We start from the raw sequence: 25,351 nt of genomic DNA, 5'->3' as shown, positions 1-25,351 counted from the left end.
TAAAGAAATGTGCCTATTTTCACAAATAATGGCATCAGCATGACCCACCTTATCATCAGTGTCGGCTGTGCTGGGACGTCCAGAGCATTCCTTATCAGGGATTGATATTCGTTCATATTTAAATGCATCTACCCACTCGTACAGTTTTCGCTGGCCAATGTAGGTATCTCCATACTGTCGCAGCATTTTTCTAGGAATTTCACAAGGTTTCACATCCTCCGACCACAAAAATCTGATAACTGCTCGCTGCCCCTCTATCATGCAAACAGCTAAGGGTTTCTGCCATTTTGTATATGGTGCCCTACCAATTAAGCACATCATGCCATCTATTGTCAACACTTCCTCTAAGAATGTATCTTCCATGTTCAGAAGTGTGACATGCCAGGGGTGTTTTGTTTCATGAAATACTATCAATTTGCTATTATTTTTTGAAAGTATAAGATTACTACAAACCATGGAAATTACAGATCTTGAGCAACCAGAGCATGAGGGAGGTGATCGGATGGATGTCAATGCATGGTTTAAGACTGAAAGAAAACCCCTATTGAATCCGTATGACTTAATGCTTGATTTTATCAAGACTAGATTACTATAACTCTCTTTTCTTGGGATTAACTAAAGCCAAGTTGAAAGCTCTGCAGCTAGACTGATTAGTGGCATCACTAGAACTGCACACATTACCCTGATTTTGAAACGACTTCATTGGCTACGTATCGAACAACAGCTTCACTGGTATATCAAATTTTGTATCAGTTAGCCCCTTTCTGGTTTCAGTCTCTCTGGAAGGTCTACAGACCAAATGGAGCTTTACGATCAAAAGGGGGCATGAGATTATTAGTGAATACTGAAGAAAGTGTGAGATGTTTTCATTAGCTGGAGTGTTCCTTTGGAATAAGTTGGCGGGACATCTAAGATTATGCACTGACCGCTTTAGTTTTAAGAAACTGTTGAAAACTAAGCTGTTTGTGGACGCTTATTTGTAGAGCCATTCCAGCCTATGTTCTATGGAATAAGTAGTCTGTGTTTTGGGTCTGGTCGTTTGAGTCTATAAGTAGAATCATTATCAACTGATTGTTTGGGGGATATTCTAGACTGGGTATTGGTTGTTTGCTAGGAGGAAGTAGAATGTTGTCATTTTAGACAGGAATGAATGGAATTGTGTTGTGTTCATAATTCTGTCTGTTTATTTTATGGAAACCACTTTGTTTTTAGGTGATATATCAATTTTTTTAAAATAAATTATATACGGTAACTTAGGGGTCCATTTACTAAGGCGCGCTAAACGCTAATGTGTCCATTATATTCTATGGACGCATTAGTATGCAGCGTGCGCTAAAACAGCACGCCTTAGTATTCTAGTATTTGGAGAGAGAGGATCTAGTTTGGGGTTTGTTTGGTTTTGTTTTTTTTTTTGCTATATCTGTCTTCCCAGATGTGAAACAATAGTATACATTATTTATATTTGTATAGCTTTGATTGGTTATTGGTGAACAGGAATCTTGAGCCTTTGAACTGGACTGTTTTAGATTACACAGAAATATTGGTTACAGCATGGTGAGACATTTATTGTTCTTCCCTTCAATATTTTATTTCCTTCACTTAGTGCATTATGGAAACTTTGGAAAAAGTTTATTTGACTGGATAACTTGGCTAAATAATTTTATCTGTTTTATAAAACACACTCCATCTATCTCACAAATATTCACTGCACTTAAAATACTTATATATTCATATCGTGTTGTAGCTTGATCATGAATATAACATGTATTTATTGTATTGGAAGGAAAACCTCAGGTCCCTGTTAGCTGCTAGCAATTTCAATTCAGCTTGCAAACCTGAAGTGGGACTGACATCACCGGCAGACAAAGGTGGAGCCATTGTGGTTCTTAATTGGCAGTTATCACAAGAATCAGATTATCAAAAGTTAACAGAGGATCCCACTATAAATTTATAGCAACAGATCAAGGATTACACAACAGAACTTTTTGATAAAGGGATCTTGACTAGACGTGATGTACAGTTCCTAAATGTCTCTTATCCACAGATCCCGGTGATTTACCTACTACCAAAAATCCACAAGTCTTTGGTAAATCCACCGGGTAGACCAATAGCCTCCAGTAGGGAGTTCTCTTTTAGAACCCCAATCAGTCTTTGCAGACGTCCTTCTGAATCCATTGGTTAGTAAAGGTGCCTCATACCTAAAAGATTCAGCAGACCTGATTTATAAATTATCACATGTCACAAATGTTTCAGAAGTCACGCTATTAGTTACTTTTGATGTGAAGTCACTATACACAGTTATCCCGCAAGATAAGGTATTGAACATCATCAAACAGGAAATATTGGCAGAAGAGGAGGCCCCAAGGATACCTTCTGAAGTTATTATTACGTTAATAGCAATAGCTATGAAAAACAACTGTTTTCAATATGGCCATCAGATTTACAAGCAAGTATCGGGAGTTCCATGGGGGTGACAATGGCACCCTCAGTAGCAAATATCTTTATGAAAGCATTTGAAGATCAATGGATTTTTAAAGATCTCACCCAATTGAAGATCAGATTCATTGATGACATCTTTGTATTGTGGATAGGGACAGAAGCTGAACTGGAGGAGTTTACAAAATGGTTGAACACGAGACACCCAAGAGCTCCTTTTACTAAGCTGTTACCGCCGTGGCCAGTGCTAAAATCCACACTATGCTTAAGGTTTAGTTTAGTAAAAAGGGGGGTTAGCTTAAAGTAATACAGTCCCATCATGTTCTTGTGTTCCTGGGCTCTTTTTCCAGCTGCTGACAGTTGAAACTAACAGCATCTGCATGCGGATAGACAGCCAAAACAGATTCAGTGTGCAGGTTCGAGCTGGCGGCAATCACCGGTGTGGGAACAGCAAGCAGTGGAGTGCATGGAGCAAGCCAGTGTTTTCTGGTAAGATTATTAAACACGCCTCAATGAGCAGTCTTCAGAGCCATCACTTACTCTCTAGTTTGTCAGAAGCGGACCTGCCCATATTCCTCCTTAGGATCCCATGTACTACAGTAGCTGTGCAAAATGTAGCCCCAAACGCCTGGAAACATGCTAAACCGCCCAAACTCACACCACTCCTTCATCCTTCACCCAAACCATTCAAGAAGCTTCTCCTGTTCCTCTTATCCCTCCATCAACTACCGCTGACTTTTCTTCCTTCTATCTTCAGCACCTCAGACTCTATTCCCACCCCTCTACTCGACACCATCTCACATATGCCATATTCTCAGTCTATCTGTTTCCATTGCAACTGTCCCTGCTGCCTTGAAACATGTGGTGATTAGGCCGCTTCTCAAAAAACCTTCACTGGACCCCACCTACCTGCCTTGTTTCCCTTCTTCTGTGCCTATCCAAGCTACTTGAGTGTGCTGTTCTCTGTCGCTGCCTGGACTTCCTTTCAACTCGCATACAGGTCAAGCTCCTATTGCTGACCTACAAATGTGTTCATTCTGCTGCCCCTCAATATCTCTTCTCTCTCCTTAAACACCTCCCAGAGAGTTCCGTTCCTCAGATCAGCTGCTCTTAGCTGTACCCTTCTCCTCCACTGTCAATTCCAGACTTTGTTCCTTTCATCTAGCTGCCCCCTGTGCCTGGAATAAATTACCTGAGTTTGTCCTTCAAGCCCCTTCCCTTATCTTGTTTAAAAGCAGACTGAAAACCCACCTTTTTGATATAGCCTTCAATCCTTAACCCTACTCCTCTGCCCTCCAACCCAGCCAGCAGATTAACGGTTCCCCTTAACTGTATCCATGACATCCTGTTTGTCTGTCTTGGCTGTTTAGATTGTAAGCTCTTAGGAGCAGGGACTGTCTTCTTTGTGACTCTGTACAGCACTGCGTACGTCTGGTAGCGCTATAGAAACAATAGTAGTAGTAGCAGCAGCATTTTATGCCATTTTTTGTACAAAGTGCACATTCGCATAGTGATTTTGCAAAAATGTACTTTGTGATAGAAAAACTTACACACTTCATGCACACGTTTAAGCAAATTTGGCATGAATTAGTTGCTGTAATTTAAAATCATGCAAAGTAGCTTGTTAATGTATACAGATGCAAAAAAGAGCATGTGATAAAGGTTTTGCAGGCCCAGATTCACTGCAAAAAAATGAAAGTGCTCTGCATGGTGGTGTGAAAAAATAAAAGGAGCCGCCAACCTGAACTGGAGGTCTCCCAGACCCCCTGCCCTGGGAGGATCTTAGTCTAGATCAGTGTTCTTCAACCTTTTTACACCTGTGGACCGGCGGAAATAAAATAATTATTTCGTGGACCGGCAAACTACTAAGACTGAAATTTTTTTTTAAAAACCATCGCCGCCCCGTCCCCGCGAGCCCGGTCCCACAAACCATCTGATCCCATCCGCACAAGCCTCAAATAGTTATGATTTTATATTGTACATATTTTATTAAAGTATAAAAAGAAACAATATTCTATACAATTGTCATTTTATAAATACAAATAATACAGAGCAAGGATCAACAAACCCCCTGTCTCCCCTCCCCTTCACATATATCCCCTCTACTATCAAGAAAACTGAATAAGCCAAATTTCTCTAATCTTTCGCTGTATGGCAGCTCCTCCAACACCTTAACCATCTTAGTCGCTCTTCTCTGGACCCTTTCGAGTAGTAGTACCGTGTCCTCCTTCATGTACGGTGACCAGTGCTGGACGCAGTACTCCAGGTGAGGGCGTACAGCGTCATGATAACCTTCTCTGTCTCTTCAGTCCAGCATCTGCCCCTTCCATTCACTGTCTGTCTTTCCCTGCCATTTCTCTTCTCCCCCCCCCCCCCAATTTGGTCTGGCATACATCATCTTTCTTCTGTTTCCCTCATGGTCTGGCATCTCTGTCCTTCCCTTCCCCCTGTGGTTTTTAGCATCTCTCTCTTCTCATTTCCTCCACTCAGATCTGATATCGTTCTCTGCTCTCTCTTCCCTTTTCTTCTCTGGTCTTCCTTCTCTATTTTCTGCCTCCATCTAAATTAAATTATTTCTTACTATTTAGTCCTGTTTCCCTCTTTTCACTGTGTCTACCCACAGCTTGTCACCCCTCCATTATCTTACTATTTTCTTCCCCCTTTATTTATCTCCTCCTTCCATCCAGTATGTGTTCTTTCCCCACTTCCAATTCAACATCTGCTCTCCCCTCTCAACTGACATCCATCTGCCTTCTGCTCTCTCTCCCTTCTTCTCACTTCCATCATCTGTCTCCTTCTCTCTCTCATCTCCTCCATTCCATCATCTGCCCCTTCTCTCTCTTCCCCCCCCCCCAACTTCCATCATCTGCCCCCCTTCCCCTCACCTTTGCGGGTCACTTTCTTTCCCCTGAGGGTGGTTCATGTCAGAGGGGAAGCTTTGGCCGAGCATAACTGCTTGCAAGGAACACTGGAACTTACTTGATGTCATGCTGGGGCCCGTTGCCGTTTGAAGAAAAAAAAAAAAAGGGACCTCCAAAGGTGAGAGGAAGGGAAACCTCCAGGACAGCTGCTCTTTGCCCTCCTTCAGCAGCCCAAGAGTCTTTAGGCAAGCGGCAGCTCTGTGTGCTTTTAACTTCGGCACAGAGCTGCCTCTAAGCAGTAGTTTAGCGTGGTTTCATGAGGCAGCCTCGGGGCCTTTGCTAGGCCGGCCCACATCGCATCATCGAAGCGGGCCGGCCTAGCAAAGGCCCCGAGGCTGCCTCATGAAACCGCGCTAAACTACTGCTTAGAGGCAGCTCTGTACCTAAGTTAAAAGCACACAGAGCTGCCGCTGCTTGTCGGGAGGTGCGAAGACAAGGCAGGAAGCATACGCTGCAGGAGTCCCGGCGAAGGCAGAAGTCCCGGCACAGCGACGGCAACAGGAAGTTGCAAGTCAGCTGACGTCGGCACTTTTCGTTGCGGCGGGGACCCGAGTCCTTCGCGGACCGGCAAGATTTTTTTGCGGACCGGCACCGGTCCGCGGACCGGCGGTTGAAGAACTGTGGTCTAGATGGCCTAGTGGGCCTGATGCTTCTCCTTCACAGCGCTTGCTCCATTTTGAAGGTACCAGTTTACGGGCAGGAATTGCTGCTGTCTCATTTCTCCCCTGGGCAGCTGGAGAAGCAGGGGGATTTAAGCATTTTAGCCCTGTGCTGTGGCTGGAGTTGTGGGCCTCTGTGTGAAGGGAACTTTTGCTGCCACAGTCTTGAATGTCTGATAAGGTAAGGATGTAATTGATCCAAGTCCTTACATTTCACAGAAAAGGGTCCATTATAGCTGAGACCTTTTGTTGATAATATTTTCAGAGTTATAAGGTGGGGGGGGGGGGGGGCATGGATTTGATATACTGCCTTTCTGTGGGTACAACCAAAGCGGTTTTTGTCCCTCTTGGGCTCACAATCTAATTTTGTACCTGGGGCAGAGTCACAAGGGGCTGGAGTGGGACTCAGCCCACTGCATTAAGCATTAGGCTCCAGCTATACTCTTTGTCAGGTTGGAGAAACAATGTGGTTGTACTGGGTTTAACAGCCTAAGAGTCAGATAAGTTTGTACTATTTGAACCCAGGGTAGTTGTGGTGTTTCTTCTCTGGGAAAATGATGTAAAACTTGTCTAAGATGTAGCAAGTTAATCCAATATAAAGTCTCATCTACAGTTTGGCAATTGACTCTTATTTAGGAACCAGAGAAAAATGAAGGCAGATAATAGCCCCGAAGCCCATAGAGATTTAGAGGGCTTCGGGGCCGTTGCCGACTGTGGGCCCGGCTACTTCCCGCATTCTGTGGCGATCAGCTTAGATGGCCCAGCCGATATTCAGTGACTGGCCAGCTAAAGCCTAGTGGCCAGCTAAAGCCTAGTGTCCAAAGTCTATCTAGCTGCTAGACTTAACTAGCCAGCCACTAAGTATGGGAGGTGACCGGTTCTGGGAGGAATCCATGTTGGCTCAGTCAGTCTCTTTTTTTCCCCCCGGCTGGCTGTCCCACATGCACTCACTTCTCCCCCTTCCCCCCACATACACTGAAAACAAGAGACCAACATGCCCAGAAAGCTACTCAGCGCTCCACAGCTGCTGCAAGGTACACTTTACCATCTATCTTCAAACCTAGTTTGAAAATAATGGACCTGTGCCATTTTGTCACACTATAAAAGTGTCCTTTTCAACTTGCTTGTTTTGTAGGCAGGCCCCAGATGGCCTCGATGCTGCTGCTTTCCCTGGTCTATGGAACACTATTTGGGATCCTAGTTCTCGGTGGTGTATTATGTAGAAGGTCAGTACCCAGTTAACGCAGCAGCCTGGTCACCACTTCAGAATAATCAAATGCCTCATCAGTTATCTTTAAGCAGATTTTCCACAGACTGAATGTGCTACCCATCCATGGATAAGTGATCACAACTCATAAAGTTGTCCCTCTTACAATAGATTGCAAGGAATATTTTTGTTAACTGGCTTTGACCTCTGCACCAAACTCCTCCTTCTAAATGGATATCTTCAAAGGTTGTGTTTGCTGGCATCAGATCTTTATGGTTAATGCTAAAGTTAGCTGCATAAACAGTTGGGAGAGTCACTCTGATTCATTATAGATGTGATATAATTTAATTTTTTTCTTTTTATTGTATAAATCAGGGGTAGGGAACTCCAGTTCTCGAGAGCCGTATTCCAGTCGGGTTTTCAGGATTTCCCCAATAAATATGCATTGAAAGCAGTGCATGCAAATAAATCTCATGCATGTTCATTGGGGAAATCCTGAAAACCCGACTGGAATACGGCTCTCGAGGACCGGAGTTCCCTACCCCTGGTATAAATAGTTTTGAATATTGACAAAATGCTTATATCAGCCCCCGCATTGCAATTGGAAAGCACCTGCACAAGTAGCAAAAGCAGATCTGTGCAGTGAGTTTCAAAGGGAGATACAGTCCCAGAGCCGTTACACACACATTTTGTTTGAAAGTTGCCCCCTAATGCTGCAGTGACCTCACAGAGAAGCTTCTTGTGGGCTGGTTTCACACCAGTACTGACTCCGAGACCTTAAACAATAGAAAATCATGGTGGCAGCACTTTTAGGAAGACCCTGCAGTAGGCAGTGGTAGGGAGGATGATAAAAGTGCCACAGTGAAATCATTGTAAAGACACATTTCTCCCAACACACTTTCACTAGTCTGGAAATTCCCAGCAAAAAACACTCATTTCCCAGGCCCAGATGGGTAAAGGAGGGGAACCCGACTTCACTTAATACCCCACATTATTTTTGTTCCAGGTTTCAGCTGCACAGAAGACTTTTCCCACAAGTACCAGCTCCAAGAAACCCATTTAAAGACCTCTTGTCAGATATTGAGGTTAGGAGAACGTGTTTAATTTAATTTAGGTATTTATAAACCGCTCCATCCCCTGCAAAGGGAACTGGGTGGCGTACAGATAGTGACAGTAATATTTTTGTAACAGAGAAACAAGCCTTAAACATCTGAGCTTTTTCCACTAGGAGCCAATTGAAGGAGCATTGGAAGTTATAAGTGATATTGAAGATCTGGAGTCTGATGCCTGACGGGTCTCAGCCATGTGCTCTCGGAGTTGAATTCTGCAGATATCTCTTTCTATAAATTGCTTCAAATGAATTTCAGGCTGTGGAAGTATCCTAAAAGAAGACTCTGGCAAGACAACAGTCTGTACAAATAACAGCATATTTATTACAATACCTTAAAATAAAAAAGCACAGAGGTTTACTGAAAGTCACTGGCAATCAATAGTGAGAAGCAAGGAAATGGACCTTCTCTCTTATTCTTCAAAGAAAAAAAAACATTTTTTAAATGGCAAAAGGAAGCGACATCACATTTTCTGGAAATACTTGTCCTTATATAGCTGTGCAATCCTTTTGACATTGTTTGTAATTGCTAAAAATCACAGGTTAGCAGCAGTGAAAGGAAAATTGAACAAGCTATGACAGACCTAGAGAAGAAGAAATCCAACTTAGGAATGTCAACCTGAAAACAGAATGAATTGAGAATCATGGCAAAACATCAGCAGTGAGCAAATTCTTCCAAATGAGCAGGAATAAAGGCATTGTCATATGTGCCTTCCCAGAAGGGACTGAAAGTGACATTTTCTCACAAGACACCAGGGTGGCAAAATGAACACTTTGCTGTCACATTGCTGAAGTGGACTGTGTGCGATAGATCTGCTCCTCCTTGTGTCCAGTGAGAAATGCATTTTTATTGCATTTGGCAAGGAGAGAGAGGGTAAAAACTACGGAAACTCTTTGAAATCCTACCTTCCTTCTTCTTGTCTCAGGTACCTACTTCTAAGTTGTTGTAAGCAAGGACTTATTATGTACTTGAGGTCTATTAATATATGTTGCTTTTGGAAACGTAGGCTAAAGGTTAAAAATGCTTCAATTTAAGATTGTCAGAAGGCCAATTTTGGTGGAATATGGAGAGCAGGGGACTAAGGATACAAAAATCAATTGTTCCCCCAAAATGCAATGGAAATATTTTTGGAGAACCAGAATCACCCTACTACATACAGCTCAATTTGCACAAAATGCAGCAGACCCCATTTTGTACCGTAAGCTGTAGTGAAAGGATTCCATAGTGAGAAGAAAAATGGTTCTAGTATGTTCGGCCCAGTTCTAAATGTGTCCTGTGTAGAAGTTCTGTTTTGGGGGAAGAACTATAGGGTATAGCCTTCGTTATTCTGAATTTTATTTCATGTCTTTAGGAGACGGATCTTGAAAGGCTTTTCTACATTAAACATAGCATTGCTCTCGCTGCTTCGGCATCTGAACAGCATAACTTAAAGCATGAAAAATGAACTTAAGAATGTTCTTAAATACAGGAAGTGAACTTTTTATTTGAAAAGAACAAAATGACAAGAAATGAACCAAACTGAAGACAAAGAATAAAACCAGACAATGCAGTCTACCTGCAGCTTGAGTCTAGTACGTTTTAGATTCTTAATTATCTTTCATGAGCAGCTGCCACCTTTTGGTTTCTCATGAAGAACGTGAACCTTTGTAAGGTTCCAGGTTGTTTTATTCTCTTTAATTTTAAGATCTCTCTCAGAGATTATCCTAATGAAGATCTCTGGTCTAATGCTTAGCCCGTTCTTGCAACTTGTTTTAACTTGAGGCTCAGTGCTTTTATGTATTTACCATCTGGTTCAGCTTGTATTAAATCTAATCCATTTTCTCTCGGCTGATTTTATTCCAGGTCTCTGTTAAGTAAAAAATGTAACATCATAACATGTGGCTAGCTCAGTTGTATCTCTATTCTCTACTCAAACTTTGCATTATGTGATGCTTAGTTTTGATCTAGCTTTACCAGATTTGTTCTAGCATGGTTCCATTAGTCCAGGCTTAAAACACTTCCCATTCATTTGGGCAGGTTTTAGTTGGTGCAACTGTTAGCTTGTTGAAATGGTTCCATCTTTGTTCTTTATGATCTGTCATGTGTTCTGGTAGAGTTGAAGTCTGACACTGCCTGCGCACTGGTTTTCTGCTTTGCCTAATGGTTTGTGATTTGTGATATTTTGTTAGTGTTGCAGGACTGCCAAGTTGTCCAGTTCCAGATTGGGACAGACCATAGGTCCATCAAGCCCAGTATCCTGCTTCCAACAGTGGCCAACCCAGGTCCCAAGCACCTAGCTAGATCCCAAGAAGTAAAACAGACTTTATGCTGCTTATCCTAGGAATAAGCAGTGAATTTCCCCAAGCCATCTCAATAATGGCCTAAGGACTTCTCTTTTAGGAAATTATCCAAGCCTTTTTAAAATCCCGCTAAGCTAACTGATTTTACCACATTCTCCATCAACAAATTCCAGAATTTAATTACACATTGCATTAAGAAACATTTTCTCTGGTTTGTTTTAAATTTACTACTTAGTAGCTTCATCACATGCACTCCCCCCCCCCCCCCCCGTCCTAGTATTTTTGGAAAGAGTGAACAAGCGATTCACATCTACCCTTTCCACACTACTCAGTATTTTATAGACCTCTACATAGATATTAGCCAATCCTGACTTTCTGACAAGCTTATCATGATGCAAACTTGTAGCATGGACTTCAGTAGATAGAACCAGGGACTACATAGAAACATAATGACAGATAAAGGCCAAATGGCCCATCCAGTCTGCCCATCCGCAGTAACCATCCTCTCTCTAAGAGATACAACATGCCTTGAATTCAGACACAGTCTGTCTCCATCACCTCCTCCGGGAGACTGTTCCATGCATCTACCGCCCCTTCTGTAAAAAAGTATTTCCTTAGATTACTCCTGAGCCTATCTCCTCTTCATCCTATGCCCATTCATTCTAGAGGCTCCTTTCAAATGAAATACTTGACTCATGCGCATTTACACCATGTAGGTATTTAAATGTCTTTATCATATCTTTATCATATCTTCTGCCTTTCCTCTAAAGCAGAGATGTCAAACTCAATCACATAAGGGGCTGAAATGTAAAACAGGCTAAGTCGCGGGCCAAATTTTTTATTAAGATACTTAGTCTTGAGTGGCATGGCTTTGCGGCACACGAAGATGGTCGGGTAGATGAATGGCTCCGTAGTGAAAGGCTACTTTTGTTAAGATTTGGCAGTTAAAATTTATGTAAATCGGGTGGAAAGTAAGATTTCAGTGGAAAAATGGCTTCGGGCAAACATAGTAAAAATAACTTGGCGAATTTAGGTGCGGGAAGTACAAAAAGAACAAAAATGGATTTGGTTTCCCCGTCAGCGGTCCCGTTGCCTTCGAAAGAAGTTGAAAATAGAGACCTGATGAATGAGCTACAGAAAATTAAAGAAATTGAAATAACGTTAAAAACATAAAAGAGGTTAAGGAGGAGATGGAGAGTCTGACTAAAAGAATGCAGGCGGTTGACTTCAAAATTGAGCAGTTGGAAAAACGCGCTGAAAAATCTGAAGCAGACTTGCTGGTATATAAAAAAGATCACAAAGAAATAGAAATGTTAAAAAAAAGATCTGGAGGATCTGTCAAACCGAGAAAGGCGGAATAATTTGCGTTTGATCGGGGTGCCTGAAGGGGTTGAACAGAATGATCCCATAAAATTTGTGATGAACTTTATTCCAAAGATCTTACCGTTCAAAAGTCCTTTCCTGCTAGAAATAGAGAGGGCACACTGGATCCCGTTAAAAAGATCAAGCAGCCAAAAGGGTCCCCGTCCACTAATTTTCAAGCTGCTACGATATCAGCAGGTGGCAGAAATTATAAAGCTAGCTTAAAATAATAAGGATCTTAAATGCCAGGATTCAAAAATCTTTATAGTTCCAGACTTTGCAAAAGTTACTGCTTACAGAAGAAAGCAGCTTCTGGATTTAAGACCTAAACTGAGAGCATTGGGGGCAAGATATGGTCTGGTATACCCAGCCATTATGAGGGTGACCTATGAAAATAAAACTTATAATTTTGAGGAGGCAGTTAAGTTAAAAGAATTTTTGGATCAGTATGATTTACCTATGGACTCATGAAAATATTTAGGTTCTTATGTTTTGAGTTTTGTTTTTGTTTGTATATTATTTTACTGAAAAACTTTAAAGATTTTTCATTGAAGGATTGGATACAGTTAGTGTTTGAAAAAGGCTCAACATTCTAACAAAGACAGGTGATCAGAGTTGAGTGAGGTTTGCTGCAATGTTAAGTTGGAAAGACAGTGATATGGAAGAAGAAACATATCTTTGGATGGTATTTATATTACAAAGAGGCAGCAGAATTTAAAAGGATAAATAAAAATGGAAGAAGGTGATGGTATTGACAATTTGGAAAATACAATGGAACTTGATGTGAAATGCTGGGATTGTGAGGATCGCTTGTATGATACGGCTTGATCCTTACTTTGATGTATATTTCACATCTGAGCTTTGCTTAGCTTAAAGTTTGATGATACATAAGAGCTTTATTGGAGCCGTATGGAAATTGCAGCTTGATTTAAGAAGAATTTTGAGTTGGTTCTCAGAAGATTGGATGAATTGCTGTATTGACAGTGCCTGGAGGTGCTATAAACAGAATGTTGCTGCGCTTTGGAAAAGATTGCTAGACTGCTATATTATATGTATAATATAATTAATGCTTAAAGTCATGTTAAGGTATTGATGTAGGTTGATTTATTTGTGCACCATTTAATGAACTTCCATGGTGGTATGAGCCTAAAGTTTCATAGAAAATGGATTAATGTGATTGAGGGTAAGGAAAAAAAAAAGTATTAGCTTTGTGATTGTTATACATTATATGAAGAGGTTTCTGCATTTATGGGTATAACCTTTTATCTGTTTCAAAAATATAGTGTGGAAGGATGCATGGTAGTTTGAATGAATGGGAAAGTAAATTATATGAGGGACATTTATTATTTTGTGAATATATATGATAATGAAGATGTTTTGAGCGCATGGATGAATGGAATTTATTATTTTTGGAATGAGTGGGGAAATGGGGAATATACAGAAATATCAATTTTGTGGATTTAAGTATTTTTATGTTTAATAGCAATTTACTTTGAGTTTAAGGAGAAGGAAAATACTCTTTGTTTTAAGGTGATTTATTGCAAATATCTCTGTTATTAAGGGAAAAAAAAGGGAGGAAAAATACTGATTGGAAATAGAATTTTAAGTGATTTATGGTTAGTAAATGATTTACATTGTAATAATTAGATTGATTAGCATATTTATGAGAATTCTTATGAGTTTAGCCTGGGGAGAGTTTTTCATTTACTTGGGCTAAGTATGTGCATTTCGAAGTTGGCATTATTATATTGGGAGGGAGGGGTGGGTTTGGGTGGGGGAGGTATTGGGTGGGTATTTGGGTGTGGGTTGGGGATTAAATTAAAATTTCAGTATGGGGGAAATGATTATTTAATAATTATTCAGATGTATGTGTTTATTATGTTTCATTTTGTTTAATGGATTTCAAAATTTTTTCTTTAAATATTAATGGCCTTAATCATCCGATAAAAAGAAAAAAGACGCTTTCATATTTGAAGCAGCAGAATGCGGATGTCTGTTTTATACAGGAGACTCACCTTACTGGGGATGAATCAAAGAAATTAATTGAGAATTGGGTGAAGGACTGCTTTTTTGCTCCTGCGGTAGGGAAGAAAGCTGGTGTAGCTATTTTGATTAATAAAAAATGTAATGCAGTATTTAACATGGTGGCTGCGAATCAATCAGGAAGGTGGTTACATGTGAACATGAGTATGGGCAGTACTGCTGTGGCGCTTTTTAATGTGTATGCCCCTAATTTGAATCAAGGTGAATTTTTTAAAACTCTGTAACAAATAGTTCTACCACTGGCTGCTAGTAATCTGATAGTGGCGAGAGATTTCAATGCTGTTATGGATCCTCTATTAGATAAAAAACCTAGTAAAATTTTAAAATCATTAGGGTTGGATAATTTAGCAAATTCCTGTAACTTAAAAGATATCTGGCGCATTCTTCATTTAAATGATCGAGAATTTTCATTTTGTTCGCAGGTTCATAAATCTTTTTCTAGAATTGATTATGTTTTGGTTTCTCAAAATGTTACTCAAGCTGCTATAGATCCAATAATTTTATCAGATCATGGTGGTGTGTGGACAAGTTTAAATCTTGCTGATCAAGATAAGGATAGGCCTGTTTGGAGGTTTGATAATGCACTGCTTGCATACCCAAAATTTTGTGAAGAATTTCAGATAAAGATTAATGAGTATTTTCAAATTAACAATAAGGAGGAAGTCTCGATAGAAATTTTGTGGGACGCTTTTAAGGCAACTATGAGAGGACAAATAATATAATTTTCAGCTTATTTTAAAAAACAATTAAAAAAGCAATTTGTTAAGTTAGAGGATGAGATTAAGATTTTAGAGGCAAAATTGATTGGAAAATGGGAAAATTCTACGTTGCAAGCTCTTTTAAAAGTCAAGTGCAAATATAATGAGATTTCTTCTAAATTGGCTAGGAAAGATATTCTTTATCAGCAAGCTTTATATTATGGTAATTCAAATAAGGCGGGAAGATTATTGGCTAATTATCTTAAAGTTAAAAAAAAGAGGACGAAAATAAGTGTAATTAAAGATGAAAAGGGAGAAACTCAATCTCAAATTGGGCCTATATTAAAACAATTTTTAAAGTTTTATAAGGGCTTGTATTCTTCTGAGTCTTATTTAGATAAAGAAAAGGATGGTGTAGAGTTTTTAAATTTTATTAAGGGACCAAAGATTCCGGATCATATAAAAAGAAGTTTGGAAGAACCGATATCATTGAAAGAATTGCAAACAGCATTGAAGTCTCTTAGAGTTGGGACCGCTCCAGGTGGTGATGGTTTTATAGTAGAGTTTTATAAAGTATTTCAAATTACCCTATTACCTCATTTATTAAATTTGTATCAGATTCAACTAAATAAAGGCACTATGGCTGAGTCGTTAACCATTGTTTTGCCAAAGCCAAATAAAGATCCCATGCTGGTTTGAAATTACAGGCCTATTTCTTTGATTAATGTTGATAGTAAGTTATTAGCCAAACTTTTGGCCATGCATTTGGCAAAGGCTCTTCCTTATATAGTTGGTATGCACCAGACAGGGTTTGTTGCTCAGAGACACTCTTCCAATAATACTAGATTGGCTTTTCAGATGCTATACCTAACAAAAGAAATAGAAGATCCAGCTTTCTCTGTATCTTTGGATGCAGAGAAGGCTTTTGATCGGGTGGAGTGGACATTTATGTATCAGGCCATGGAATGGTTTGGCATTGGTTCGGGTTTTATGCAAATGATTAAAACCTTGTATAGCTCTCCTGTTGCTAGATTATATATTAATAATAATTTCTCTGATTGTTTTAAATTGCAAAGGGGGGTTAGACAAGGTTGTCCTCTATTTCCTTTGCTTTTTGATATAGTGCTTGAACCCTTATTATTAGCTATTCAACAAGTGAAGGAGATGCAGGGTATTCCACGTTCTGGAAAGGAGTATAAAGTATCTGCTTATGCGGATGATATACTGCTTCATTTGAGAAATCCTGAAACAACCATTCCATGTTTACTTGAATTGATTGAGAAATTTGGAAAATTCTCAGGATATAAAATAAATTGGTCCAAATCAGAAGTTCCTCCTTTAAACGTGCATTGCACAAAAGGACTATTTGATGCATTCTCTTTTATATGGAAAGAAGAGGGAATAAAATATTTAGGTATATGGTTAAAAAATACACTTGATGAGACAGTAAAAGTGAATGAAAATTTTTTATTGCAAAAGGTAACAGAGTTATGTGAGCAATGGAATCCTTTACATTTGTCATGGTGGGGAAGAGTCCAAACTGTCAAAATGATGATTTTGCCTGTGGTTTGTTACCAAATGGGAATGATTCCAGTTTTTTTCCAGGGGTCTTTTTATAAGAAGTTGAATAGTATTATTACTAAATTTATTTGGCTGGGTAAAATTGCAAGAATTGCCTTAGTGACTTTACAAAAACCAATTGAGGAGGGAGGGGTAAATTTTCCAAACTTCTATAGGTACCATCAATCCTATATCTTGCGCCAAGGTCCTCCCAGAACTCATGGAGAAGCTTCCGGACTGGTTATGGTTGGAATGGCAGCTCATGTTTTCTATAAAGCTTTGTCATCTACTCAGTATTAAAATGCCTAGGATACGGAAAAGTAATAGGATAATAATGGACATATGGAAAACTTTAAAATATATTAATAATTTAACTCCTATTCCAATTCAAAAATCAACTTATCAGAATATATGGCTAAACTCCAAGATCCAAATAGGCGGTTTTAAGGTTGTCTGGAAGGACTAGATTGAAGCAGGAATACGTACTTTAAATGATGTTATAGAGAATGGTAAACTGCTGGAGTTTACACAATTGCAACATAAATTTGGTCTTGATAAAAAACAAAGTTATAAATGGTTGCAATTGAAGTAGGCTATTCAGGCAGGGTTCCCTGAATGGAAGTCTTTAAATACTCACTTTTACTCTAGAATTCTTATGCTTTCAGGCAGATTTTCTGGGTCACCAGGCCGCGCAGTGGTATAAAACATTATCTGGCTATTTAAATAAAAAACCAAAGAGTGGACTTCGAGATATTTGGAGCATTGAGATTAAGCATCAAATTAATGCATCTCAATGGCCACATTTGGTCTTGGAGGATGAGATGTACAATATCTGCGTCTTTGAGGCAAACATGGTTTTTCCTGTTGCATAGAGCACTCTGGACCCCTGTTCGTTTGCAAAAATTGGATTGCTCTAGGTCTAATAGGTGTTGGCATTGTCATCTTGAGGCTGGAACTTTAGATCATTTGTTATTTTATTGTCCTTTTATTAATGCTTTTTGGAAATTGATTTGGAATCAAATTAATTGTATGCTTGAAAATCCTGTAGCCTTGTCATATGATACCATCTTATTTGGCATGTCTATGAGGGCTAAATCTCAAATATCCTCTAATAATAATAAGCTTTTAATGATTTTAACAGGAGTTGCCATTCAACAGATAACTTATAACTGGAAAGATTGCACAAGATTAAATTACTGCTTCTGGTGGAATTCGGTGTGTCAGATGTATAAAATGGAAAGAATATTAGCTGTTAAAAAAAGGCTGTTTTAAGAAATTTGAGGATGTATGGGGGCCATTAATAAAGTATTATAATGACTAATCAGTATTTTTCCCCTATTAATATATATGATATAGGGAGGGAGGGTGGGTTTTAGTTTATCTTATTATTGCATGGAAAAGGATACAGTTATTATATTATGGGATATGTTATTTATAAAATATGTTTTATGGGGGGTGGGAGGGGATTAAACTCTTTTGTGTGAGAATTGTAGAATTTCAAGTGGAATTATATATTATTTGACTGATTTTCTGTACACTTGATGAAAAATTCAAAATGAATAAAGATTTATTAAAAAAAAAAAAAAAAAAAAGATACTTAGTCTTAGTAGAAGTCTAGGGTTACAACCTTTCCAACCCAATGCCAGCTCTGTGGTGTAAAAAGAAATAAATAAAAAAAGACTTTTCCTCTCTCTTTTAAGTCCTATTCATGCTTGCAGTCTAACACCAGCTCTGACACGATACACATTTCAAATCTGACATATTGTTGTCTGGTCATTTTGTTTTTCCATCATCTTGGTCCCAATTTCTCTTTCTGTTTTTTGTCTATCTTCTACTAATTTTCTTTCTAGTGTCTGCTGTCCATTTTTTCTCCTCTTCTCTCTTGTTCCATTCCCTCCTTATGCCTGTCTCCAACGTATTGATTTTTACCATACAGCTTTCTTAACTTTTTCTTTTCTTTTTTGCTTCTGACCACTCAAATCTTGCACTCTTTCTCACCCTTCTTCTTTTTAAATTTTCAGCTACCTCTCAATTTTCCAATCTTCTCTCAGGCCTTAGCTCACTCCTTTCTCAGCCTCCTATTTCCTTCTATCTACTCCCCATTACCACATCTCTCTCTCCATGGTCCAACATTTTGCTCCTTCTCTTTTCTGTTGTTCTTCTTCCCTACCCCCTTGATACTGAACAATGAGATAGAAGGGGGAAAAAGATGCTGCATCTCTCTCTCTCCCCTCCACCCCAGGCCTAACATTTCTCCCTCCTCCCCTTCCATTCCCTGATCCTACTTCTCTCCCTTTTTCTTCCTAATTGCACCCCGTCTCCCCCTGCCTGCCTCCCTCCCTCTCTCCCCCCAGGTCTCCCTTTCTCTTCCCAACAGTTCTCCCTTCAAGCATCTCTTTTCCCTCTTCTTCTATACCACTTAAGGTCCAACTTCTCTCCCTTCAAACCATTGCCCACCATCTCTCTCTGTCCTCTGTTTATGACCCCATAAGCTCTCCCCTCACGCCCAATCTGGCACTGCATTTAATACTCTCCTCCTTCGTACTTAAAAAAAAATAAACAAACCCAGTTAGTCCAGAAGGCTTACTTGGCCCAGCATTTCCTTTCTCATCTCTCCGCGCCAGTCTGATGTTGCCCTCCCCTTCTGTCAAGCTGAAAAATCTACCAGCCTCGACAGTGATTCAGTAATGTTGCCCGCGGCTCCCCTTCCTGTTTTCCGTCTTTAATGACAACTTCTTGTTTCCACCTGAGTTGACCACAGCAGATAGAAAGCAGGAAAGAGAGCCATGGGAAGCATTGCTGAATCACTGCCGAGGCTGGCAGATTTTTTAGCAAGACAGAAGGTGAGGGCTAAATCAGACTGGTGCAGAGAGAAGAAGGAAGACATGCTGGATCACGGGGACCACTCAGAGCCTTGGGGCCCGGCTGTGAGAAGGGGAAGTTCCCGGACCATGACTCCAAGGCAGGGAGCACTGCTACGGGGCCGCATGTGCTCTAAAGTATACATATTGATATCTTTAAATCTCTCCCCATACACCTTATGACGAAGACCCCGCACCATTTTAGTAGCCTTCCTCTGGACCGACTCCATCCTTTTTATGTATTTTTGAAGGTATTGTACACAATATTTTAAATGAGGTCTCACCAGAGTCTTATACCTCCTTTTTCCTACTGGCCATACCTCTCCCTATGCATCCTAGCATCCTTCTAGCTTTCGCCGTTACCTTTTCAACCTGTTTGGGCCACCTTAAGATCATCACATACAATCCCACCCGGGGTTTTTTTTTTTCATAACAGGAACTGACCATAAAGTCTCCCTTCTGGACACATTCAACTTGGCAGCTCTGCTTTTGTTGCAGTGTTCATGGACATAACATGAGATTTTAATTTAACAAACTGATCTTGCAGAGATATGTTCTAAAATATTCTCCCATTTGTATAAAACTTGTTTGTAAAAATTGGGATTGTCACCTGCAGCACATGAAAGCCAAAATTGTCACAGTGCTTCCTCCCTATCTTCCAGATACACAGAAGTCTAACTGATCTTCATTTCAACTGTTTTCCAAACAAAATTCCCCTGAAGTTAAAGGAAGAATTGCATACCATAATGAACAATCTAAAAGCCAGCTCTGAAATGATCTGCTATTTGTAGGCAGCATTCTGCTCCTTGAATTGGTTGTTGGTCACCTTCTTCCATGAGCTGGGTAACCAGTGACTTCATATACAGTAAATAGAGGGGGACCAATGACAGTAGAAGCGACTATTTGGGTTTAAGAATGCTGCAGCCATTGCATGTAGATCTTTTTCTTCTTGTTGCCCACAATTATGGAAGCACCAAAGCATTGCCAGTACAATTCTTACCAAATGATTCAAAGGCCAGTGTTGAAAGAACAAAGTCCTGCTCCAAATAAGAAGTTCTAGGCAGGAAGGAAGGAGAGCTTTGCAAACGCATACATGCTTGTACACCAAGATGTCCATGTTGGAATTCACAACAGCACCCCTAAAACAAGACTGTCTTTCTTTCTTGTCTTGAAAGAGCTGTGCTAATAAATTCACTTTAGGGAGTGGATTCCCAGAAGCTTCCTCAGTGCCGAGACTCGAGCCTTGTTCTTCTCAGTCACCGGCAATGAGAGAATTCTCCTGTCCTGTCCCAGAAGGTAATAGTTAATGATATGCAGTTTGGCTCTATGAGATCGAGAGAAATGGAAAGTATTTCTGCAGCCTCACCACTAAGGTTACTGGCAGTGTGCATTCAGTGCATAGATAAAAGAACCTGAAAACAAATTCATCTTAGAAACTGCTCCTGGCTTGGAAAAGAGCTGACTGTGTGCATAGCAGAGGCAAACAGTACTTCACATTATTTACAAAAACAGAAGAAGACATTTCAATAATAAAACAATTTTCCACAGGTTGGTTGCTGGTCCTTTCTTAAGCTGCTCGCGGGGAGCTTTATGCCCCTATTGGAAGACATGGGCACTGCAGCTGGCTGCATCATTAAGGGAGATTTTGTGCTTTAAACTGGTTTCTGTAGCTGCAGCCTTGCGTGAACCCTCATCCTCCACGCTTTTCATATCTCCTATCTCTCCTCACTTCCTCTGGGTAGTGTGACATGAGGAATGCAAGTCACACTGTGACCATCGTCCTGTCAGTTCTCTGTCTTCAAGTATAGGCGTCTGATAGTAGCCACAGATATTTCTGCTGTGGTACCTGGAAGTAAACTAAGAGCACAACTCATTTCATATTGGTCCCTTTTGTTTCCATTAAAAGCTTGAGGCAAATAAACAAGCCAAACGTAACTTTTAAGTTCCTACCACCTCAAGCCGAATCTAAACCATTTGATCCCCCTCCTGTGAGGTGAGATAGGAGAGTTACAAGACCGTGAGGACAGTGTGTGTGTGTGCATAAGCCAAATGGTCCTGAAATGCCAACAGCTTCTGTGTTTCAAGGCACTATTCTTGATTTTATGCACACAGTTTCAATTCGAATCTGTGGCAATCAGCTGTACACAATGATTCATGGAGCACTTTTCCTTAGAGACGGAGACTGATGACACTGTTTGACTCATCCAGTGAATTGTCTTCAGTGAAAGGTCCTATGGTGCCCCAGAACTTTGGGATGCATTAACTAAGTAGGTCACCACGATTAGAGACTATTTCACATCCACACAAGCATGCTGATGCCTGGCTATTCACCCCGGCATTCTCTCACTGTTTCTATAATGCTGAAATCAATTTTATTCTGTTCTTATTGCTGTGATCTTTATCATCGGTATTGTGCTTGTGTTGGGTTTTTTTTTTGTGTGTTTTTATCCTTTATAGATTTATGTTTTGTTATTTTGTATATTTTTATTGTACACTGCTTAAAATTTACTAATGGTGGTTTATAAAAATAATTAATGCTAAACTGGGGCATCATCTCAGGCTAGGGGAAGAATAGTACATCTGCCTCAGAGGGAGGGCTTCTTTACTCCACCGTTGGAATAGTTGTGGGGCATTTAACAGACATTACACAGCTTCAGAGGAAAACTAAATAGGTGATCTTCATAGCTGGAGATTGGAAACAATTTTAGAGGGATTTTTTCACCTTCCTGTGGATCAATGTAGAAAAATCATTGTGTCATCATCATAGCCTAAACCGACTCTTCAGCCTTTATAACATTCTGCAAACAGTGGTAATGGTTTGCTGGGTTTCTTCTGCTGTACAACTTTTAAAACTACCTATACTCCACCTCTGGGCTTAACTTGAAGTACTGTGCAAAATACTGGCACAAAAATAACAATGAAATTGAGTATAAGGTGCATGTGTGCACCATGAAAGATCTCGGGGACGTGCAGAGAAGCAGCAGACGGCACTTTCCGAAGCAACTCGTTTGATCAATGGAGCATTCTTGCGGGTCCCTGAAGCCCAGTTCACTCATTGAAAGCTCATTCAGAACAGGAATCCTATAATATATTATATATATACACACACACAAACTCACCCTTTGTAGGACACTGCCTGTAGCATTTTACAGCAGAAGAAAAATTAGTATCTACATTATGTTAACTTTAAAAAATTCTATAAAACACAATATATATAATAAAAAATATGCATATAAGGACATATGTAAACTGCTTTGGTAACATCATATTACAGATGTTTTCAGTGCAATGCAGAGTTTCCCAGGGAAACATCAGACAAAGCTATATTTTGAGGAAGTTCTGTATAATGCCATTCCTAAAGAAGCATAAAACATCAGATTTTTCCAGTAATAAGAAGTACTCCAACAACATCTTCAAAAGAACTAGCTAGACGTTGCTTAGATTAGAATTGAAAGTCTTGTTAAAAATCATGTGTGTCATAAACTTGATCTGGCTGTAAGCGAGATCATTATAGTGCTGATAGCTGACAGTGTACATGCGTTGGAGGTGGAGGCACTGGATCCTCGCGCGTAAGCATCTGAAACAGAGAGACAGACAGAGGGATTACAGAGGCGAGCACAGACTTGGAGAGAGAAAGGAGAAAAGAGGCTTTGTCCTCTTTGTGTCCCAGCCCTCATTTGCCCGTATTTCCCACGTTCAGAGTCTGATATATCTTACTTGACATTTTTGGGATTCGAAGTTGTTCACTGCTGCTTCCATCTCCCCCATCACTGATTGGCTTTATCTCTATGATATAGTCTTCATCAAATGGCAAAGACAACTCCACGGATGTCTGGTTGGTCTCTATTACAGATGTACTGCTCTGTCTGTTTCGATACAGAACCTGCAGAAGAAAGCACAGCAGGATTGAGTCTCATTTAGATGTTCAGCTGAGAGCCCATGATCCCTGGAGTGCCAAATATTTCAATTTACACTGACTTCTCAAGGAACATTTTTGTTTCCCCTGCCTGGGTAGCTGTGTATGTGCCTTTTTCACTTGGGGTAATGTCTGTAAATGGGTTAATTTTGTGCATGAAAATCAAAAGCTGGAAGCAAACCAATCAAAATTACGAATTCCTATATTTTTCTTTGCCAAAATTGAAGGCTACTCCAAGCTTCATTTAAACTTCAATAATTTAAATTTAAACAAAAGGGAACCTTATAGTTTTGTATATACCACCACAAGAATGAATCTCATTCCTAAGCCAAAGTGGAGGTGAATTTTGGTTTCAGTTACAGTGCCAAAACGGGCCCAAAGTCCCTTTTCTGCCTGTGACTGTATGTTTTTGGTGGAAGCCAAAAATTTGTGCTTTATCTTGTTTGTCTCCCTTCCCCCTCCCCTCTAAACAGGGATTGCCTTTCCCCTTACCCACCTGTTGGGGCCTTTTTCAGGACTATCTTACAATCCCTGGCATTCTAGGGGTGTAGTTGGAGCAGGAATGATTCCCAGTCACTTCCTGCCCATGCTGGCTCTGCTCTCAAAATAGCTGCTATGACCTCTAGTGACCAACTTGTACAACTGCAGTCACAGCAGCCATTTTGAGAGTAGAGCTGACATGGGATCACTGCCCTGACTGCACCGCTTGATCACAAGGGATTGTAAGGTAGTCTGGAGGGGGGCAGCTACTCTTTGTGTAATACAATTGCAAGTAATGCAGTTATGATCTTGCATTGTAGTTTATATGGTAAATAGAATGCATCATACAGATGCTTTTGATACAAAAATTTAGGAATAATTTAAGTCTGTAAATTTGGCATATTAGTTCCTTAAGAATATCAGCCGTCAGTCTGAGTGTGGCATAAAGTCAGCTGCCGTACAAGAACTGTGACTTAGGTTCTGGTTTTCACTTGCATGAGGACTATTTTGCTTGGAGGTAAAATTATTATATATATTCTGGCTTGGATACTATTTGAGAGATTCTAAAGAATTTCCAATGTGTAGAAGCTACATTCTAAGAGACAGGAAACTGCAGTGATTGTTTTCAAGTACAAGTACTGGTCAATGTATAGTGTTAGTAGGGAAATGATATTACAATGAAATTAAGTTTATATATTGGAAAATAATTTGAGAAACGTATTGCTTCTTATTGTAATTTTTCTAGATTGTGCATGAGGCTGATATAGTATCTGCAGTGTAGACCAGTGTTTGGACTCTTTAACCCTACTTTAGCAAGAATCTATATCATGCTTGTCCTTAACCAGTTTTATAACTAAAAACAAAATGAGAATTATTTCAATGCTACTTTCCTAGTCTCGGAAGATCCTCCTGTGATTTAACAACAGAATAATTTGGTTTCATCTGCAAATATGTTCCTATTTGTAAATCATGTATAAGCATTAGCCCCAGTACAGATCTCTGGGGCACACCACTATTTCATTTTCTCCATTGAGAAATTGACCACTTTTTAACTTGTTCCCAATCCACAACAGGACATTGCCACATCTCATGACTTAAATTCTCCTCAGGAGTGTCCTATGAGCAAGACCAGTGCAATGTATGGAGTGCTCTAGGTGAACCTTTACATGCTTCTGCCTTTAATTAACTTTCAAGCCTCTCCCCCAAAGTTCAATTATCAAAACTCAACTTTCATGATCATCCCAACAAACCAATAACACTTGCTTTTTTTGTATATGCGTGTGTGTAATGAGGGTAACTTTCTAAAGTCATTTACAGTAAAGATGTGCGCAGAATTGAATCGGTTCAGCGGACGGCCACCAGGATGATCTCAGGGCTCAAGGGTCTCTCGTACGAAGAGAGACTGAACAAATTGCAGCTCTACACTCTCGAGGAACGTAGGGAGAGGGGAGACATGATCGAAACATTTAAGTACCTCACGGGACGTGTCGAAGTGGAAGATGATATTTTCTTTCTCAAGGGACCCTCGGCCACAAGAGGACACCCGCTCAAACTCAGGGGCGGAAAATTTCATGGCGACACCAGAAAGTATTTCTTCACAGAGAGAGTGGTTGATCATTGGAACAAGCTTCCAGTGCAGGTGATCGAGGCAGACAGCGTGCCAGACTTTAAGAATAAATGGGATACCCATGTGGGATCCCTACGAGGGTCAAGATAAGGAAATTGGGTCATTAGGGCATAGACAGGGGGTGGGTAAGCAGAATGGGCAGACTTGATGGGCTGTAGCCCTTTTCTGCCATCATCTTCTATGTTTCTATTTA

At 40.0% G+C, this 25,351-nt stretch overlaps 2 protein-coding genes across 5 annotated transcripts in view; one reads left to right on the top strand and one right to left on the bottom strand.

Moving 5' to 3' along the window:
• Nucleotides 1-10,642, top strand: part of IL5RA (interleukin 5 receptor subunit alpha) — a 29,799-nt gene extending 19,157 nt beyond the window's left edge. For 3 of the 4 annotated variants that reach the window (XM_033925864.1, XM_033925863.1, XM_033925866.1), the window contains 4 exons: nucleotides 2,787-2,925; nucleotides 7,152-7,242; nucleotides 8,230-8,308; nucleotides 8,452-10,642. In XM_033925864.1, the coding sequence (XP_033781755.1) occupies nucleotides 2,787-2,925; nucleotides 7,152-7,242; nucleotides 8,230-8,308; nucleotides 8,452-8,514 (372 nt within the window). In that variant the 3' untranslated portion in view covers nucleotides 8,515-10,642. The remainder of the gene's footprint in view (nucleotides 1-2,786; nucleotides 2,926-7,151; nucleotides 7,243-8,229; nucleotides 8,309-8,451) is intronic. The other variant, XM_033925865.1, reaches the window with a different exon arrangement.
• Nucleotides 10,643-22,376: 11,734 nt separating this feature from the next.
• LOC117351095 (contactin-4-like) overlaps nucleotides 22,377-25,351 on the bottom strand; it is a 187,888-nt gene continuing 184,913 nt past the window's right edge. Inside the window, exons 22-23 of the mRNA XM_033925860.1 lie at nucleotides 22,853-23,018; nucleotides 22,377-22,712 (exon numbers count right to left, since the gene is read on the bottom strand). Of these exons, the coding sequence (XP_033781751.1) occupies nucleotides 22,612-22,712; nucleotides 22,853-23,018 (267 nt within the window). The 3' untranslated portion in view covers nucleotides 22,377-22,611. The remainder of the gene's footprint in view (nucleotides 22,713-22,852; nucleotides 23,019-25,351) is intronic.

The sequence above is a fragment of the Geotrypetes seraphini genome, chromosome 17 (assembly GCF_902459505.1).
Source record: "Geotrypetes seraphini chromosome 17, aGeoSer1.1, whole genome shotgun sequence".
Taxonomy (NCBI): domain Eukaryota; kingdom Metazoa; phylum Chordata; class Amphibia; order Gymnophiona; family Dermophiidae; genus Geotrypetes; species Geotrypetes seraphini.
The sequence above is the reverse complement of the archived record's forward strand: the minus strand, read 5'-3'. Positions and strand labels throughout refer to the sequence as shown.